The sequence below is a fragment of the Protopterus annectens genome, chromosome 3.part0, assembly GCF_019279795.1.
Source record: "Protopterus annectens isolate FY-2018-M chromosome 3.part0, PAN1.0, whole genome shotgun sequence".
NCBI classification, from domain to species: domain Eukaryota; kingdom Metazoa; phylum Chordata; order Ceratodontiformes; family Protopteridae; genus Protopterus; species Protopterus annectens.
Genome location: NC_056731.1, coordinates 1,518,323,060 through 1,518,345,114, shown reverse-complemented (window position 1 = coordinate 1,518,345,114; position 22,055 = coordinate 1,518,323,060). Strand labels below are relative to the sequence as shown.

The 22,055-nt window shown below is 40.7% G+C and overlaps 1 protein-coding gene across 1 annotated transcript in view; it reads left to right on the top strand.

Annotated features, from left to right (window-relative positions):
- The window catches only part of PLAG1 (PLAG1 zinc finger), a 384,433-nt gene extending 366,336 nt beyond the window's left edge, over positions 1-18,097 (top strand). Inside the window, exons 2-4 of the mRNA XM_044065550.1 lie at positions 15,169-15,270; positions 15,934-16,291; positions 16,622-18,097. Of these exons, the coding sequence (XP_043921485.1) occupies positions 16,050-16,291; positions 16,622-17,876 (1,497 nt within the window). The 5' untranslated portion in view covers positions 15,169-15,270; positions 15,934-16,049 and the 3' untranslated portion in view covers positions 17,877-18,097. The remainder of the gene's footprint in view (positions 1-15,168; positions 15,271-15,933; positions 16,292-16,621) is intronic.
- The last annotated feature ends 3,958 nt before the right edge of the window (positions 18,098-22,055 follow it).

Sequence of the window (22,055 nt, the reverse complement as noted above, 5' to 3'; positions counted from 1 at the left end):
GAAAGTGCGACATCAGCCGAGGCCAGACCCAGACTTTGGAATCCGGCCGACCAAAGGGCTGCCTGAGGCAGGACAACCCATATGTTATGACTGCAGATGCATACCTATCGGACATCTAAATTTATGGTAGGTACAAAACTGTACTTTCTTCCTTGTGGATCGTGATGTTGTGCCACTGCTGGGGTTTCCAGCATGTGTACATCTAGGACTTGTCACACTGAGCCCTCATGTCCACCAGGTCAGTACAGAGCCTGACATTGATTTTACAAAAAATGTCCGTGAACAGTATGATGATGTGTTCAACGACGAGCTTGGAGAACTTCCAATAATATATTCCATGACTCTAGATCCTGAGGTGCAGCCCGTCATCCGGCCAGCGCACCGCATTCCTATAGCTATGCAAGCCTGAGTTAAGTCAGAACTTGAAAACATGGCCAGCAAAGGAGTCATTACAGCGGTCTCTGAGCCCACAGACTGGGTTTCATCAATGGTGGTAGCACACAAGAAAGACAAAGAGGAGATAAGGCTGTGCATTAATCCTAAAGACTTAAACACGGCTTTAAAGAGACCCCATTACCCAATGCGCAGTGTTGAGGAAGTTGCCACCCAAATGGCAGGTGCGACTCTGTTCTCAGTGCTTGATGCGAAGAGCTCGTTTTGGCAGATAAAGCTCGACCATAAGTCATCAATGCTAACTACATTTAGCACACCCTTTGGGCGCTACAGGTTTCTACGTATGCCTTTTGGCATCAATTCAGCAAGTGAGGTTTTCCAGCGCTCAGTGGAGCAACTATTCGCTGGCTACCCTTGTGCCATCATAGTTGACGACATCATTGTGGGAGGTCGTGATGCTGCAGAATACGACACGAACCTAAACGTGCACGAGAGATCAGACTCCGACTAAACCCCCACAAATGTAAGTTCTGTCTGGATCAAGTTTGTTACGTGGGACACATGTTCACAAAAGAAGGTCTCAGGGCCGACCCCACAAAGATGGAAGCTATCACAAATATGCCAGTTCCCCAAAATTCCCTGGCTGTACAGCGTTTCCTTGGTATGGTAAATTACCCGGGAAAATTTATCCCAAATCTCAGCAGCATTGCAGCACTGCTCAGGCACCTAATACACAAGGATACCATCTGGTGTTGGCTCCCACAACATCAACAAGCATTCGAACACCTCAAATCATGCCTAGCCAGCTCACCAGTCCTATCGTATTTTGATGTAAAGAAGACAGTGACATTAACCTGTGATGCTTCACGTTACGGACTGGGTGCTGCATGTCTGCAAAGTGGTAAGCCAGTAGCATACGCGTCTCGCATGCTCACCGATACCGAGACACGCTACGCACAAATCGAGAAAGAATTGTTGTCAGTTGTGTTTGCGTGTACCAAGTTTAGAGACTACATATACGGAAAACCCACGGTAGTTGAAACAGACCATCAGCCCCTTGTTACAATCCTAAAGAAGCCAATCCACACTGCCCCAGCTCACCTACAGAGGATGTTACTGCAATTACAAGCTTATGACCTAAATCTTGTTTACAAGAGGGATAAGCACATGTACCTTGCGGATACTCTGTCATGAGCCCCAAGCAACAGTGTTTCCCATACTCAAAGTGCAAATAACAACTTCGAGGTGATGTCTGTCAGCTACATCTCTACAGCCAGGCTGGAGGAGCTACAAGCCCACACGGCAAGGGACCAGGTCCTGCAAACTCTAAGCACAGTGATTCAGAATGGCTGGCTCAACAAAGACTGCCAGGTTCCACCGTCTGTGCGTCCATTCTTCCCATATAGAGAAGAGTTGATAGTGGAGAACGGCGTTGTCGTTAAAGGTCACAGGTCGGTCATCCCCGACTCCCTACAACAAGAATATATTAATATTATGCACAGAGGTCACCCAGGCTTAGAAGCCACAAAGCGCAGAGCAAGAGGCACTGTATTTTGGCCAGCAATGAACAAAGACATCGAAAGAGAGCTGCTCTCCTGCTCTGTATGTAACAGTACCCGACCACACCAACAGAAGGAACCTCTACAACTACATCCGGTTCCTGCCCTGCCTTGGTCTACGGTCGCCACGGATATGTTCGAATGGCATGGACAACAATACATGGTGCTGGTCGACTCCTATTCATGGTGGTTTGAAATTGACCTTTTCCGGGACACATCTTCAGCAGCGGTGATCACAAAACTGAAAAGACACTTCTCCGTCCACGGAGTACCTCACACCCTGATTTCTGACAATGCAAGACAATACACCAGTCAGCGTTTTAAAGTGTTTGCCCAGCGGTGGGACTTTGTCCACATAACCAGCAGCCCAGAGTACCCCCAGTCCAACGGATTGGCTGAAAGGGCTGTCTGCAGTGCCAAGCTACTGATGGAAAGGTCTCACAGAGACACCTACTGAACATCAGAAATGTCCCGCGTGACAAAACGCTGGGATCACCCGCAGAACGTCTAATGTCCAGGCAGACTCGCTCAACTTTTCCTGTCAGCACCCATCTGCTGGAACCGGCCCCAAAGGACGTGGAACAGGTCAATGTGCAACTTAAAAAGAACAGGCTCATTCAGAAGCAGTACTACGACTCAACAAGCCGCCCATTATCACCACTCAGAGAGAGTCAAGTGGTCAGGTTGCAGGCAATTAAGGGACACGACCGCCTGGGCACAGTGAAGGAGGTATGCAGTGAGCCACGCTCATACGTCATCGAATCTAATGGTGGCATCTACAGGAGAAATCATCGCCACATCTTACCCGTTGGTGAACCGCCACCACCTCGACAGATCGATCCTTCCGATGGTTGTTCCCATCCAGCTGACCCTGCCACACCGGACACTCCTTCCCCTCACTCCACGGCCCCGGCAGGCACTTCAACCAATGCCTGCGCATACTCAGCATTCCAGTGTGCAGCAAGTTCCTGTAGCTTGCTCTCCCACCAAGAAGACACACAGTGATACCCCCTATGTGACACGTTCAGGTCGCATTTGTAAGCCTAACCCCAAATACTGTTCTTAAGGAAAAAAAAAAAAAAAAGGATGTGATGTATTAATGCATTGTATTTTGGTTCTTACTTATCTAGTATTCAGTTGCCATGTTAGATAGCCAGTGGTGAAAGCTGAACGTTGTGTTCCATACCATCTGTTTTACTAGCTCATCATTCATTATTTAAGTTTGAGTCATTGTGGTTCAACTTTGCAATACACAGCATGAGTTGGTTTTCATACAAAGGAGTAACTAAAAGGAGAGGATGTAGATCAGTTGGTTTAATGATCTGGTTATGCTATGTATGTGTTGGTTGGCCATAGCAACTGCAGGTGGGCGTGTTCTACTCACTGCAGTTAACACAGCATTGTAACATTCCAGGGGCAGTTAATAAAGAAGCTGTTAAACTGAAAACAGGTCTCCTCGCTCATTTCAACACCGTTTGTAGGCTTAAGAGGTTTTTAAGGTTTGGGAAGGTTGCTTTTTAGTGGCTCAGCATAAGGTGGTCTTTATGTGTGGTGGACACTATATGTATGGTGGATGTAGTTTGGGTGTTCCTGACAACTTTGTTAGCGAGATTTTTGCCTCCAAGGAAGTTGTGTATGTACATCTATCACATACTGTGTTTAGTTGTCTGTGAACATGAGACAATTGCTACATTGTCCCAGGATACCCATATCTGCCAAGCTGGCTATAGAGACATTTAGAAATGGCATATCCATGTTGTTTGGACATGTATTAGGGTAGTCTATTATGGTTTGAGGACTGGGTTAAACAGAGGTTTTCTAAGGTGATCTGTATGATTAAGGAGTAGAGATAAATAGTGCTAAGACATGATATTAGTGCTGTTAGATGTGCAAGCTAGCTGCTGTAAGCTTATATCCGCACAAAGCAACAGAAAAGAAACTCCTGAGCGCACTGGCCAGTAATCAACCACAATTTGAGCTCTTCTGGAGTGCTTCCCAACATAGAAAGATCAGGCAAATACCTTCTAGCACAAGGTGGATGATCTGGACCTCTTAATGTAAAAACAAAGCAAAAAAAGAACCAACAAGTGCAATGCAACAACAAAACAGCTTTTGGCAACTGTCACTGCTACAAGATCTGTTGACTTCCTTTCGGTTAAAGACATTGTTTGGGAGGACAACAAAGAAAGTGCTGGAGGAGCTGCTATGCATTTTTTCTTGTCTAGAAGAGTTTTTGCCAGATGTCTTTTTTGGTTTGATTTTCTTTCAGCCTAGGCTTCATAAGTAATATCCAGGCTATTTAGCAAAAATATTCTCAGGTGTAATCAGTATAACAATTATCACTCTTAATTTCAAAATTGCTACCTGCCATTCTTCACCTTCTGCCACCTCTCAGCTAGGTCAATAGCCAATGTCTGGAAGTCGGGGACTATGAATATTGTTTACTGACTGCTTTATTTTCAACATCTCCATATTAAATATTTCTTTCTCTGTCATCTAAATTGGAAGCAGAAATGTATTTATTTATTTATATTTGTAACAAGTATTTTGAGGGTTGTCTTGAGAATGGAAATTTAAAAGTGCATAATACATTTTCTTAATGATTCATTGTACAACATTTTTGAAAAAGTAGTTACATTTTCCAGTTCTGTTGGCATGGAGGGTTATAGCCGTCACTATGAGCCAGGTGATTGGAGTTTGAGTAGTGACTCAGGCACCTGCTGGAGCTACCATGGAAGGTGGAGGAGTGACATAGATTAGCCAATTTTCTACCCTTCAGGGGATAGTGTTGGATGCATATCCAAGGTGCACATTCCTGAGGATGAATCCCAGATGGACACAGGAGACCCCACAGGAGTGCTGGCTTCATGGAGGACATGATTTTTCTGAGGCGTTGTCACTTACAGAACCAAGTGACATACCTCCACTGATGCCCCTTGCATGCTAAATCATGTAAAAAGAATAGAAAAAAAACCCCCACTCCTTATGGCTGCCTATATGTTGACCCTTCTCAGTCAGCTCTCGCCTTGGTGTATGGTGAATTAAAAGGTCAATAGACCAAGCAAAGGTCTAATGGGTGGCAGGCAGTGACGTCAGAAAGGTTAAAAAATGCTGTACAATTTTCATGTTATAGAAAAAGGGCACATAGCAGCAGGAAATTTTGGAGTAACTGCATTATACATATTGGATATATATATCTGAAGCTTAAAGTGCAGGTATTGTGAGTGCCACAGTATCTTGTTTTTTTTATTAATATGTTGGACAATTTAGACGTATACTGATTTTTAAGAATCTCTCAGCAGTTTGCTTTTAAATATTTTAATGTTATGAGTTTAATGAAGAGATCTTAACATTCCATTATCATCCTCAAGGATGTATTTACAGCTTTTGTTTTTAAAAATCAATGCTTAAATTATGAAACTTCATTTATGGATAAGAGACATTAAAATCTGAGTTTGTTTGACAGTTTTGCCACAACTGAGTGAATTAAATTTGGCACCACCATATCTGATCCTTAAAGTGCTGGTATACATTTTCACCCAGTCTGCAAATATTTTCAGTCCCCCTCTTCATCTGAAAGGTTCCCATAAAATGTGTTTTCCCTGCCCATTTATAGTGATCTTCAACCTCAGTGACATCAAATCAGGGGAAAGTATAAGATGTGTCCATAGACTGCTGCACGACTGCATCTCTGCATTTGCGCAGCATGCACAGATGCAGAAATTAAAGCTTATGGAAGATCCGTAAGTTGACATCACAGAAGGAAGCATTTGGGGTGAGGTTTCAATTAAAAAACTGCCCAAAGCTTTTTATTTAAAAAAAATGGCTCAAATAAGTTAGAACAGACCAGTTCAGTAATCAGCGGTCATAACTCACTAGATGCTGTGATGCACTCTTAAAGCATGACAAAAACAGTTTAGACATAACTTTATATGTCATCATAAAGCCATGAAGAGCCATTGTAAAGCTGCAGTTTGCAGACCTCAGTTGTGCAAAAGCTATTCCTTCACTGACAGTTTAATAGACTTATGAACTGTCTTGCTTGAACTTTGCAAGCTTGTGTGGGAGTTTAAAAATCTAGTTGCATTTATGATCCACATTACGGAAGGAAGATGGACATCAAAATGTTGATTCCTGACCATCCCAATGGGAGTTACCAGTTGTGACCCACATGACTCAGTACATGGGACACAGCTGTTTTTGCATTAACATTCTTAGGCATACAAATTGGAAATAGACTCTGGATTATGAAATATGGTGATATTTGCAAACTAGGAAGCACAGTTGCTTCAATAAAATGTCAAAGTTGTCCAAGATTGTTTCCAAAAAAAGTTCTCCATAATAACCTCAACTTTAATGTTAGTAAATGTGAGACTTGACAGAAATTAAATGGCCACATCATTAAAACAAACAGAAAAAGTCCTTAAATATCAAGGGACAGTGGTAGACATAGTTTAAACTTTGACTAATTTATAGTCAGAAAAAGAAGTGCTGCAGCCCGCTTAGTTCTAAACAGCATGTGTAGTCACTCTGGGAACAAAATTGTACCACTTTTATAATGGCACAAGCCTTCCTACACCCCTGAGATCATATGGGCATGTGTAAAGGGAATATGTTTTGTGCTGCCTTTTTCTTCTGCTCCATAACTGCACAGTCTCCACCAGACCATTGCATATGGGCAGTGGCTTCTGAATAATACTGCTTGGTGACTGGGTTATTCCATCATCAGCAGTAAGCAAGAAAATCCACTTGTAGTCAGTGGGGCCTGGTTAGGAAGAAATCACCACTTGAATATGCAACAAGGGGTTTATTTTATTTTTATTTATTTATATTTGGTTTTCAGGACAGAGCACTGATATCCATGAACCTTTTTCATACTCCAACAGAGAGTAGTGTCTGATTAAGTGACTTGCTCAGAGTCACACAGTTAGGCAGTGGAAGCTGAGGGGATCAAACTTTGTACCGCTTGACCACAGGAAACAGCTTGTTAACACCTCCTTAATCTGTAAGTCAGCTGCTCATCAGCAGTAAGCAAGAAAATCCACTTGTAGTCAGTGGGGCCTGGTTAGGAAGAAATCACCACTTGAATATGCAACAAGGGGTTTATTTTATTTTTATTTATTTATATTTGGTTTTCAGGACAGAGCACTGATATCCATGAACCTTTTTCATACTCCAACAGAGAGTAGTGTCTGATTAAGTGACTTGCTCAGAGTCACACAGTTAGGCAGTGGAAGCTGAGGGGATCAAACTTTGTACCGCTTGACCACAGGAAACAGCTTGTTAACACCTCCTTAATCTGTAAGTCAGCTGCTACACTGTTCTGGACAGGACAGGCATCCTATTCCTCTAAAGAAAACTTTTTTACCCATAACCTTTTATATTAGGTTAATTTTGCAGTTTGAGCCAGATGATTTGATGATTGCTGTAATCATCTTTTCTGTTTTGTTTATTCTACTTTTTGTGTAATTTAATGATTTTCTAGTATCACCGCAGGATTTTACCTTTACATTTTCCTGTATGTTTGTGTCATGTTGTGGACTTACACTGACTACTGTAGGAAACAATACTAGAGAAGTCACTTGTTACATCCGACACAAATTTGATGAGGGTGTTAAGAAGCACATGACAGTTTTCTTTAGCAAGGATCCCATTTATTGGATTAATTCACATTTACAAATTCTAAGAAGGTTCCTAGTGTGACAATAATAGGATCAAGACCAGAGTTAACTAGCGAAGGAATCATTTTTGAGAAGGAAACACTAAGATTCTACGTCTGTTAATAAATACTCTGTCAAAGGTGTTGATACCCCTTGTAGGTTTGTTGACTGTTTGACGCAGACTGAGTTTATTTGTATATAGTTGTGGTACAGTAATTTATGCAGTTTTAAGATAATTTCAATTTCCTATTAGAGCTGTGTTATCTTTGATTGCCAACACCAGCTTTTTTTCAGAAAATATTTGTTGAAGTATTCTATGACAGAATAGTCTGTGCCATTGACTGATTAATAATATGTAGTAGTTCTTATGTAATTGTGTACCTCAGTATTGAGATTGTCCCTGAGAAATAAAGGATGTTTGTGCGCTGCAGTGTTGCAGTCATTGCTTCAGGGAACTCTGCCACACGCTAATCTGGCTGATGTCACTGTTACTATAGACATATTCTTACAGCTATTATAAAGGCTGATGTACAGTTCGATATCTTCAGTTCTGTTCTCGCCACTTATGCTGCTTGCAGTGCAAGGTGTTCAAACAGTCTGTTGGACATGGCCACAACTCTGAGTCAAGCATCTCAGTGGATAGGTGACCCTGTTGAACCCTTTTTTCCTTGTATTATTTTAGAGAAAGTACAGCTGTATTTTTAGGAGTAGTTGACATCTGCTGCTTTTTGTTGCTTAAGTGCAGCTATCTCTTGGAGGTCCTTTCTTGAAGGAGAGGGATCAGGCATGCCATCCAAGAAAAACAAGTGTGTCTGTAAGTCAAAAAATCTTTTTAAAGACAAATATGATTAATGAGTGTACTGCTTAAGCTTTGAGCATGATGTTGTGATATTTGCCAGACATTTGAGTCGAATACCTTATGCACGAGACAAAACACCATTCAGGCCTACCTTAGCAAAAAAAGTCATGCAGGCCTACACTTAAAAGTCCATCATATCATCAGACAGCAACCAGCCAGATGTCTCCTCCATGAGAAGGGATAATTACAAGGAGTGGCAAAAAGGTGCCAGAACCCCACTGGGCCTACTAGCTCTGAAGAAAGTAGTAGGGCAGGGGCAGTCAACCACCCCAAAGACCTAATGTCTAGTTTGGCTGGAGATTCTAGTGATACCCCCAGTAGGCTGTCATGTCTGCTGCAAAACGTGTGTCTTATCAGACTGAACTGCCTTCAGACTTCACTGGAGAAGATGACGGGTCATCTGTCAGAGAGTGACATCGTCCGATTAAACAAATAAAGGGAGGTTTGCCCATGGGTGACAGGAGGCTGTCTGCATAGCTACATGGAAGTCAGAATCTAGGGATGCACCCACAGCACTCTTCAGACCCTGCCCTTTGACAGGACCACAGCCCACCTATGCCTTCCTCCCAGGACTGGGCTAATCTGGCTGAAGGCTTTTTCCAGTTTCTGTAAGGTAGAAGGAGACCTCACAATGGAGACATACTGAATCTGCTGGTTCTGAAGATGGTGTTTAGGATCTGGACTACAAATCTCAGATATCCTTCCAATTAGCATATCACATAGGTAGTGAGAATACCATGGTATTTGACTCCGCACATGAGAGAACATTTCCAGTGGCATGCCTATGAGTCCTGTACCCCCTGGAAGGCAACTGTGGAAATCCTAAGGCTTGTTTGGCTCATCAAAACCTGTTGCTGTTCCTGCAGTACAGAAAATCTTTCTGGATATTTTTGATACAAATAGCCTGGTGCTAGACTGCCAGCCCCCTACCGCAAAGAGACCTGACCATTTCTACAGAATGCAGATCTAGACTCTGGATCACAGGAGTCTGTTAAGGAAGCTAGATTGACTTCAGGTTGTAACATACTCCCTAATGGTAAGGGGAGTAAGTTTTAGGATCGATATTTCAAGAAAATGTACACTTCTTGCAACCCTGCTTTTTAGACACCTCATTTGCCAGACTCATATTCTCAAATACCAAGAATATCAGACAGTGATAGAAAGCTCAGTATCAATTCTCAAAAACCAAGAATCAGACCAGTATCTCTTACAGTTACAAACCCGAAAAATCTATCAAAACCTCTACAGCTACCTTCCTGCACTTTCATGGAATAAACTTCCCACAACCCTCAGAAATATTACCCATGTCCATGAATTCAAGAAATCTCCCAAAAAATGACCTAGTCAGTACCTGGACCTGTCACTGCAATCATACCACATGAAATCTATCCCTCTCTACTCCGTTATCTTCTCCTCTCCTCACTTTCCTCCCCACGTCTTCCTCTCCTCCAATAATGCTATCTAAACTAGCCTACTGTGATTACAGTGTTTATCAACTTCTGACCTCAATTTCAGCAATTTTACTGTAGCATGTCAAACCAGCTGCTATGTATATCATAATAGCCCACCTAAGACCATTCTTATCCACTTTTTCTGCCACTTTGCTGATACCTCCTGCCTCAACACTTATTACATGGTTGACGTGCCTCATTTGCTGAAATCTCTCACTCATACTGTAATGGACATTTACTTAACTTTTCTTGTATAAATTTATTGTATTTTATTTCAGTCCCTGTTAAACTTCTTTCATGTATAATTGTTCTGTGGAGCTTTTCTTCCTGCGCCCCTGCTGAAAAAGAGTGCAGGCTCAGTCAGACTTTCCCAGTCAACAAATGTCAAATAAATATGTTTTAAAGCAAGTACTTAGAAGGTCATTTAGGGAGTGTAGGATAAGAAGAGAAGTACTGCGTTGGTCCAGCAAATCCAGACTGTGCTGCAGTTAAGTAAGTTATGCGTGCATTTTTCCAGGATTAGGACTGCTGCTGTCGTGGAATCAGTCCTTAGAAGGTACTCGTGACTGAGGACTCAATCCCTGTCCAGAAATGTCAAGGTGCAACCACTTAGTCCTTCTCAAGATAAAGAGGGATGTTCTTTGGAAACCACACGAAAATGGAGGACAAGGGTAAGAATGTGGAATCTATCATAAGCACATGTTATGTTGTGTAAGTATAATAGGAACTGCCCCTCTAAAGAAGGCCCTTTCCAGTAGAGACAATGCAAAGGAAAGCAGCCCAAAGGTAGGAAGGCCTTTCAGAAAAAAAAGTAGCAGCCATAAGATACAGGAAGGCAGGAGATTAGGCAGTGCTCTCCTGTCCCTGTAACACAACCACAGCCATATCCTCCTGAAAAACATCACCCTGGCCCATTTCTCCTTCATGCCTCCCCATCCAGACCATAGCCACATGATAAAAGGCAAACTGGCTCCTTCCTTGAAGCAGCAGCTGTAAATCATTTCCGACAAGCAGCTTGAGTGGCTACAAATTACTATTATCAAATCCATAAAAGTGAATCCCCAAGATGCTAAGAGATTAGAAGCATCTCAGAGGGGAGATGTTATCTCAGCGCACTATAGAAATGGTTCCACTAGAACAGGGGGAGAAGCACTTCTTTTTTAGATTCTTCCTAGTACAAATAGGAAATTACCTTTGGAAACACATTTTGGACCTCTGAAAGCTAAACAAATTCTTAAAGATGCCCCCAAGTTCAAATTGTTGACCCTTTAGGACTACTGTATTCATGACGAGTCTGGCTCTAAAAGACACTTGCCTGCATATTACAATTTTGAGAGGTCTCATACAGTTTTTCAGGTTTGTGGCAAGGGAACATTTCCACTTTGTCATAGATACTGCATTTACCAAATGTCTAGTGCCATTGATAGCACACTGTAGGGCATCCACATTTATTGCTACCTGGTTGACTGCCTCCCTACTCCAGCCATAGTTCTTGCAGGAGCCGAGAACAGCCTTAGATTACACTTTGAGTTGCCTAACCAGAATAGGTTTTGCCTTGATCCTTTAGAAGCCTGACTTGAGCCCCAGGCAAAATGTCATCTTTCTGGGTGCTTTCCTGGCCACAGTAATATATAAGGCCTTCTTGTCAGTGGAAGAAATGGAGAGCCTTATAGCCCTCCAAAACTATGATAGCAAAGTCCCTGTGGACTTCCAGGTAGATCCTTTGCATTATGGTTCTTATGACCCCAACGGTCATCGTGGTACCCCTCACCAACATCTGCATGAGGAAGCTGCATTGGTATATGAGGAGTCTGTGGGACTAACAAAACTGGCCTTTGGAGACCATAATCACTGCTTTATCCTCTATCAAGATAAAGTCATTATGGTGAGTGAAACAAATCAAGGCCATCGAGGGTCTGGCCTCAAGGAAGATCTCTCCAAACAAGTATCTAAATGCTGATGCCTCAGATCAGGCTTGTGGAGCCCATACCTTACGGCAGAGAGTACAGGGAAACTGAAAGACAGGAGACAGCAAGTTCTACATAAATCTGAAAGTAGTACTTGCAGTTCAGCATGCACTGCATGTGTTCAGTACAGTTTTGAGACTTGGCACCTTGAAAGTGGTTACTGACAGCAACAGTCTAGTGGTACGTCAACAGAATTGCAGTCTGAAAATCCAGAACTGGGGCCTAGCCCTGAAGTTCGTTCTTCTACAGACAGCTACTTACATCCCATCAAAGAACAACTGCATTGCAGACCAGATGAACAGGACTTCAACAGATCCACATGAATGGATGTTCTATAGGAAGGTCTTTCTGTCACTGAAAAACAAATTGAGTATGCCAGACACTGACTACTTTGCTTCTGTTAGTAAGAGTAAACTAATAAGATTTTGCTCCAGAGCACCTTAGAGGAAAGCTGTGACTGGGAATGCATTCTTCCTGAATTGGAGAGACCTATGTTTGTATGCTTCTGTTTCCCTTCCCTTGTCCCAAGGGTAATCCAGAAAATTCAGCATTGGTTCTCATCTGGCTGGGGGGGGGGTCCTAGCCTGCTGCTTCAACCAATGGACCTTTTGTTACAGTATGAGAGATCTTTCATACATCTCAGTCTGTCTACTCTGAACCTAGCAGTTTGGAGGATACAGTACTTCTTCCCTTTGGGGCATCTGTATTTCAGAAGCATGCGTAACATAATGAAGACAGTCAGGAGACCATGTGCCAGAAAATCATACTTAGCCAAGTGCAAAAACTCTCCCTCTGGTACAAGAGGATGTCTCCACGGTACTGCAATCTCTTTTGTAAGCTGTTTTCTACTTACTTAGCATATTTTTTCCATTAAAGTGCATGTGTCATCCACCTCAGCTTGTTTACTCTTGAATCGCCTCTTGGCATGCAGGCCACTTGTTAAACAGCTCTTAAAGGGCCACCCAGTCAGACTGTGACACCAGTCTGGGACTTCAACTTTATGCTGGAAAAGCTAACTTTTATCTGCTTTTGATCCAACTTCATTGGCTGATCTCAAAATTCCTCAAATGGAAGACTGTTTTTCTAATTGAGATTATCTCAGCTAGGAGGATTTTTAGTATTACAAGTCCTCAATTATAAAGAGCCTTTTTCTTTTCCTCCATTATGACAAGGTCACCTTACGCACTAGTCGCTCCTTTACGCCTGAAGTAATTACAGAGGTAGCACTCAGACTATTCCGTTACCAGTGTTTTCCTTCTCATTAGAATAAGAGAGAGAGAATCATACATTCCCTGGATATTCCTGGGCAGTTATTTGGACAGAACCAAAGATTTCAGGAAGTCTTTGCAACTTTTTGTGTCCTTTGCTGAAAAGAAGAAGTGCTGCTTACATCCGAACAGACCATTTCTAAATGAGTGGCAGACTATATTTATTTCTGCTGCAGACTTTATGGAAGAAGCTTGCAGAACAAACGCCTCACTCCACCAGAAACACAACTACTACCATGACCTTCCTAAAAAGGGCTGGATTACAGATTGGACCTGAGCTTTATGATATATTCCAGGGGCAGTGTCTGCAATTCTGAAGGCCATGCTGACCCGTTCTGCTATGTTCTCTCCAACGTTCAAGGACTTTTGATGGTTTTCCCTGATTTAATGGCTTCAGCAATGAGCTACATAGTGCTGTTGTGTGTTCAACTTGTCATGATAGCAGATTTTCAGATGTAATCACTGTTACAGTCCAGTTTCCCATTCACCATCCTCTCTCTGAAACTGGAAGCCGGTAGGGCCAGGGTGGGTAAATACCCATTCCCCCTGTTTTACCTTACAGTTAGCCATTATTTTCTAGTGTTCCCTTCACTTCTTTCTGTTCAGGTACCACAGAAGGGTAAAGTTTCACCTGGGCTGTCCTAGTAACATGTGCCTTCCTAACAGCCAGGGTTTCTCTAGTTGTGCATTTCCAATCTAGGCAGTTGGAGAACAAGAAAGATCCAAAGATGGCCAGCCTTATATCACCCTTTATACCAGGTGTGTGGAGATGCCTGCTGCTGTATAGATGATGATAGTCAGAATAGGGAGAAAAGTGCTTGGTTTTTAAAGTCGTGATGGACATTGATATCATCCTAAGACAGTGTTCCCTGATGCAGTGGCTGCAGCAGTGACCACACACAACCAATTACATACAGTTAAGATAAGTCGAAGACACGTGTGCTTCCATCATACATGTTTATAAAATATAGCACCTTTTAACAAGTGGGTGTCCAAGTACCATTTAGGACTTACTACGGCAGGCAATAGAACTGCTCAGAGCATGGAACTTTCACTTTCTTCACGAGAATGTATGTGGATGACATTCGTGCAGCTGCAACTTGGGCATCCCTGAACATCTTTTTTGCCAAGCACTGCACACTACATTATAGCCTCTGGCACATTTTACCATGTGACCATGGGTGTATTTTGTTGAAACCACCCAACAGAGTTCTAGGAACTTGGCACTAAATGTTACCAAGGATGTGCATTGGTAACAGAAACAAATGTTATTTCTTACTGTAAGTGTAACATCCTTAGTAATGCATTCTACCTATCTCACTTGCTGGATTCATCAGACTCATTACATATTATAGCTCATTCTACTGATATTCATTTCCCTTCTCTTTCAGTTGTTGTGGCTTCTGCCTACCTTGTCTCAGTCTGTGTCGTTTGGCAGCTTCCAGTAACAATATCTGTAACTGTAATTTCTACACTTCGTTATCTGGCCTGCATAGTCTGTATGCAGCAACTGAGAATGGAGAAGGAGAAACAGAATGGAATTTTGTGAGTGACAATGTCAAAATCCTAAGAGGAAGTTCCATGCACTGCTGCATTATGTCCTAAATGTTAATAAGGAAGTCACACTTGTTAAAGATATACTGTTATGGTAAGACTTGATTTTCATTTTTCCTCACACTGCCCAAAGCCTTGCTAACTGATTAGCTGCTCTTGTGCAAAAATTTAATTTGCGATTTATACTGCATCTGATTTTTGAAGTAAGAAATTAAACTATGCCAAATGTTTTCATATTATGTGTTAAATAATGTTTTTCTTCTTTTGTGGAGCTTTTCTGCCTGAGACTTGGCTCTGCTCAGTTGGACTATCCCACTTAAACAAATAAGCTGTACATGCATATATAGTCTTTGCTTTTAACCGTGTGGCCTAGGTCAGTGGAGTTATTCATCTGTTGAAATGCAACTTGTCAATGTGCATATTAGTAAAGGATCTTTTTTTTCTTTCTTTTTTGTAGGCCATCAAAAATGGGAGCAGCTGAACTTTGGTCACCTCCAAAAAGAATAAGTGGGACTGGTTAGGCCCACACATCAAAGGAAATATAGTGAGCCAGCTGCAGGTGTGAATTAAACAAATGGTACCATTGAAAATTAAATATGCATGTTTTTGTAGCTCAGAAACTATTTCAGTTTTAAGTTTTATTGCATGCTTTTGCATAAACGCTAACTTGAAGTGTACCAGCATTTTAAAATATGCAAGTTAAAACTACAGTTGAGGAAAACAATGTTAAATGGTGTGCTAAAAACTATAGAATCACACATCATTTAGAAATGATTTTGTGTACCTGAGTGGGATTCCTGTATTGTTGTTGATGCTGACAGTGGCATAGTAGGCAGAATACCAACAAAATGTGTCACAAGACTGATTTATTAGAACTTCTACTACTTTTACTTTAATTTTCAGTATGACTTAAATTGCCCTATATCGTCTTTACATTATTGAAAAATCATACATTTTTCTGCCAGAAACCACACTAGGATTATGCAACCTTTGGAAGGTAACATGTTTGCCTGGAGGTGGAGTTCAGAGGCCTTTTATCCATAATTCCTGTTGTGTTTTAGTTTTTAAGTACAACATGCCGGGCTACTAGGTTCAAGTCCCAGTTGCAGTGAGTTTATATTGTTAATTATCTGCTTGATTATGGCAAAGCATATTTTCTGGAATTATTTTGAAATGAAACTCCATAGTATATTACAAAAAATCAGCTTTTTCTCTTTTTCAGGCTCCTTTTATTTTTTGTGATGACCACATGAACCCGGAAAGGCCACTTAAAGTTAAATCATTTTTGGGACTTGGCCATTGCCTAGTATCCAGCAAGAAGGCCTGAGGTAGGCTGCAATGGCCACTGTCATTCCAGCAGATCTGTCAGAAGTAAGAGATGCTCAGAAAGTCCCAGTAGGGAAACGCAAGCGTGGAGAAGGCAAACCAAGAAAAAATTTTCCTTGTGTTTTGTGTGACAAGGCCTTTAACAGTGTTGAGAAATTAAAGGTGCATTCTTACTCTCACACCGGAGAGAGGCCCTACAAGTGTTTACATCCAGACTGCACAAAAGCTTTTGTCTCTAAATACAAATTACTAAGGTACTGAGAAAAAAAACTTCTGTTTTGCACTATTTCGTTAATTTTAGCTCTTTAACCTTAAATCAGTGGTTACTGGTAAAATGTAATTTACATTTTCATGTCTTTTTAAGCCAGTTAAGTTTAATTACAGGTGTTACTAATTTCAGATTGTCTGTTTCTCATATTGTTTATATATATATTGCCACTACCCAAAAAACACTAAAATTAGTATCTTGTTACTTTGTCTGCTAAAAAAAGAAAATGTGTACTTGCATTTACCATCCATTGTAAGTTATGTGAAGAAAGGTAATATTGCCTAAAATGCTTAACAGAATGTATTCATTTTTAAAGGCATATGGCTACCCATTCTCCTGAGAAAACCCACAAGTGCAACTTCTGTGAGAAAATGTTTCATCGAAAAGATCACCTGAAGAACCATCTACACACTCATGATCCCAACAAAGAGGCTTTTCAGTGTGAAGAATGTGGAAAGAACTATAATACCAAACTTGGTTATAAACGTCATTTGGCCTTGCATGCAGCAACAAGTGGTGACCTCACATGTAAAGTGTGCTCTCAGACTTTTGAAATTACAGCTGTTTTGCTTGAACACCTGAAAACACATGCTGGCAAGCCATCAGGTGGAACAAAAGAAAAAAAGCATCAATGTGAACATTGTGACAGACGTTTTTACACCCGTAAAGATGTCCGTAGACATATGGTGGTACATACTGGAAGAAAGGACTTCCTCTGCCAGTATTGTGCGCAGAGATTTGGGAGGAAAGACCACCTGACACGTCATGTGAAGAAAAGTCACACACAGGAACTTTTAAAGGTGAAATCAGAACCAATGGACCTGCTGGATCCCTTCAGTTGCAGTGTACCTGTTCCTATAAAGGATGAGCTTCTTCCAGCAATCTCTTTGTCTCCTAGCGAACTGACATCGAAACAATTTGCAAACACATTGCACATGAACCTGTACAATAGTCAGATGCAGTCCATGCAGAGTTCTGGTTCTGCACACCAAATGCTCACCACATCATTACCTTTGGGAATGACCTGCTCAGTGGATGCAGAGCCTGTTCCATGTTCCCACCAGCTTTCCTTAAAATATCCACTCAGTTCTACCTCATATGGACTTACAATGCCTGATAAAGAACAACCATTAAAAGGGGAAATTGAAAGCTATATAATGGAGTTGCAAAGCAGCATGCCATCTTCTTCCCAGGATGCTCAAGCATCTTCATCTAAACTAGGCTTGGATCCCCAGGTCGGGCCCCTGGATGATGGGTCTGGGGGTATTTCTCTCTCAAAAAATTCTGCTGCTATAAGTGAAGCCCTTAACTCTTCATCTTTGGACTTCTCTCAGTTGTTTAACTTTATACCAGTAAATGGTCCTCTCTATAACCAGTCTGTTTCCATGGGGATGAATTACACACAAGAAGAAGCTCATCCATCGATGACACAACTTCCTGCACAACCTCAGGACCCACAGGACCTTGGGAACAACATAAGCCTTGCTTCCTTGCATTCACTGTCAACAGCATTTACAAGCAGTTTAGGTACAACCACAACACTGCCACGATTCCATCAAGCCTTTCAGTAGGATTTGCAAATGGAAATACCATAAAATATCTGTATTGTGAAATGCCCTGTTAATGATGCATTTTGTGATTGTGCCAATTTTGAAATGCCACCAATATCTTCCATAGCACACTAATGACTTTATTGAGCCAGTAAAAGGTTGTTTTATGCCTTTTAGTCCTATACACTTGTGCATGTTGAAAACACATTTCAATAGCAATGTTTCTGACTTTGAAGAAAAAACCTGGGTTTTTAATATATATAAACACACACGTGTGTGTTTTGTGTGTGTTTGTGTGGGTGTGTGTGTGTGTGTGTGTGTGTGTGTGTGTGCGCATATGTCCTCACACCTACATGTACTTGTGCGGTGTGTGTGTATGGACATAAGACCACACCCCACATTCATATGTGTGTATATGTACATATGTCCACACACCTACATGCATGTGTGTGGGTGTATATATATATATATATATATATATATATATATATATATATATATGAGTGTGTATTCATATATGTGTGTGTGTGTGTGTGTGTGTGTGTGGTGCGTGTGTGTGCATGTGTGTGTGTGGGGTGCGTGTGTGTGTATGTATATATGTATATGTATATATATATATATATATATATATATATATATATATATATGTATGGGTCTACCTGAGATGGTCGACAGGCCATATTATCGACACTCATTTGGTCGACAATTCATTTGGTTGACAGGCAGATTTGCCCCCCTCCCCAATGTTTTGCGACCCTGGAGTTGATATATATAGTTAGGGGGTGTGTTGGGGGCACAGACCCCCACATTGGGGGTGGGTGGGGGGTGAAGCCCCCCACATAACATGCCTGTCGACCAAATGAATTGTCGACCATATGGCCTGTCGACCATCTCAGGTAGACCCATATATATATATATATATATATATATATATATATATATATATATATATATATACACACACACACACACACACACACACACACACACACACATATATGCGTATGTGTTTGGTATATGTATATATAGTACACACGTGCCTGGTTGTGTATGTACAACAAAATGACAAGTTTATCATGTAGTTTGTGTAAAACACATACCACATAATCTTGCATGATTCCACAACAGAGGCACATCACCACTTCCTTTTATTAATGAGCATCACCTTTGCATGGTATACGAACAGTAATACATTGTACAGCTATGCTGTGATATGTACACCCCTGTAAACAAGTCTGTCTTTTGTTATCAGGTGTGGCACAACATCCAATGCATATTTTCAGAGCATTACTTTGTTGTGTGTTTATAAATGTGTACATATGCAAACATGTGTATGTATACATGTATGTATATACACACATGTCATACACACTCACACATATATTTGACATAGTTATAAAATTATGTTGGAGTAATTCAGTACCAGTAACATGTTTGGTATTGATAGCTGATAAGTGATCCCCAAAAGTGATCATTAATAATCCATTAGTACTGACTTTGTGTAGTGCTTTGACTTACTTTTGTCCCATTCTTGCATTATTTTGTTTTGCTAACTCATTCTAGCCAATTCATGAGGTTTTGTAAAACATGTCATGACTAAAATGTTTGGAACTGTAATGTCAAAACACGGTCCCCATACCCAGAATAGTCTGTTATCTTTCAATAGTCATGCAGACTTCAGCAGTTAAGTTTATTCATCTGAAACACTGTTTTATACTGTAGTCTTCACCCCCTTCAAGGACATCTCTGTGCAAATGTCGAGATTATTTCCCATTACTTTTAGTCTCTTTACGCCAACACTGATTGTCGTATGTGAAAACATGATTTCATTATCTTTCCCTCTTTTTTGCCTGTACCTGATTTTTACAGTTTTGCAATTTCTATGTATACCTTTTGTTTATCTGTAAATTCAAATATTATCTTCTTCTGGTTTTCAGTAGTTCACCTGCTATCTCACTGGGACACACTGGCATTCATAATGTGTATATTTAGGGTTGTGGGGAGGGTCCACATAAAAACCATTGACAGTGATAAGAGAACTAATTAGGTCATTTAGTTCAGATAAGGATAGGCCAGTGACGTCTAGGAGCTTGAATTTTGGTAAAGAATGTATGGGGTCACTGGTATATAGATTGTCAGTCAAAGATGATTAGTAGAAGCCATCCAGTACATAGAAGCAGATAGTTAAGAAAAAGGCAAGTAATTAAGCACCTGTTTCTAAGAGAGCATTAAAATTGATGTAAATTCCATTTAGTGGGATGCTTGTAATGCATTTCCGAGGGAAACATGGAAAATAAATGCTAACAGTATATCAACAGGCATTCAAAGCAAGCATAAATTCATGATTATTGCTGTATGCCACTGGAGATAATGAGCACATTGTGGGAAGACAACAGAATAAAATCACATCAATATAACAGCTGCCAGGGGTAATACATTACAAAATATTACTAACACCTATTGTGAGCCAGAGGTGTTAGTGCTGTATATAAAGTCAAGTTATGACACACATCCCGTTTTCTTCCATTTTGGGGCTGAGATGTCTTGAAGTGTATGTGAATATAGGCATCCAAGGAACTTTGGGGAAAAAAATGGGTTAGCTTGCACCGCTAGGCTTGTAGTGACCCTGGTGGTCATTAGCCTAATATGAACATATGAACTGTATTGTAGACTAGGAGATTGCTGTCACATTACAGCAGAAACTCATCATGTATATGCACCTTCTGATTCTATTGTTGCAACTTCCCTGTAAGTGATAAGCTTGAAAGTTATAACTGTATGCTTTAAGCAATATACCGAATGCATTAGCAACTGAAGAGTTTTGATGCCTGAAAACATTAAATATAAATATGTAACCATAGTAATGTCCACCTTCAGGTACTAGGTAGTGTTATTTTAGTGCTGAACTTCAAATCAGGGAGTAAAGTTCTTTTTCTTATTCGTAAGTAGCCATGAGAAATGGCTGCACTTAACTGGTCCACAGAAAATTTCACTGGTACTCACACAGAGCCGTACAGGTAAATTTTGAATCCATATTTTATTTTTCTTGTGCCAGGTTATTAGCAAGTATATATTTTCTTAATTTCTGTGCAAAACATTTTGTCTACTCAGCATATAAAGTGCTAAAGTGACAAAGTTTAGATTAGTCTTTCAGTGAGGTTTAATGTTCTGGTATACAGTTGTTTTTGTTTAATACTTTTTCATTTTACATTTACCACATCCTTTTATAGGCTGTTCAGATCATCCAGTGTCACCATCTTATTCCCACACCTCCAACTTTACCTTGTATTCGTTAGTATTCACTTTCAAAATTGTTCAACCATCTTGCATTTTCATCTTGCTCCTCTATAAAATAAGTTTGACTTGTTTTGGGGGTACCTTTCCATTTATTTTCACTTACTTTTCCAGCTTTAAAAGGGTGTCTTTCTTAGACTTTTCTTTGTCTGCTTGAGTGAATTGCATTATGTTTCTCTAGTACCAATTTTTGTTGTAGCTCTTCTTTTGACTTCAGCTTACTAGGACTTCTAAGATACCAAAATGAAAAGTTGCTCTATAAAAGCCGGACACTAAATGCAAGCAGCAAGGTTGGTTGTTTTCATATAGTTGAAATATAGCTTTCTGAATGACAAAGGTACATAAAACATAAGAGGTTCAATTTTAGAAGCTTGAAGCTCACTATTATGGGTCTGTCACTTTGAACATTTAACTACAAGTGTAGCAAACAACACTGAATTATGGAAGTCACAGACACTCCTTTAAAGCATTTTTTGCAGAGGGATGCTTTGATTCCTGGACCACTATTCCCCAAAGTTCTACAGATTATTTGTACTTGCTGTGAAATCCTATAACTCTGAGAAGGAGAAGTAGTCTAAGATACCACAGTTTTAGAGCTTGTGTGTATTTATTCTAATTACATTTTAGATTTCACTAAATCGCATGTAATATCCTCAAAACTTTCAACAGGCACGCATGTATCATATTGTTTTATAGGGGAGCAAGGTTCCCTTGCATCCTCCATGGGGGAGTGGGTGCTTCACTCCCTTATACCCCATTACGTAAATGTACTAAGATCAGAGTTGTACACTTTTGAGAAAAGGAAGCAAATCCAACATGGGTGATAACATTAAATGTACAAAGTGTTATCTCTCGGTTTAGCCATTGTAATAGCAAACACAGTCACCATGTGGACACTTCCAGGTA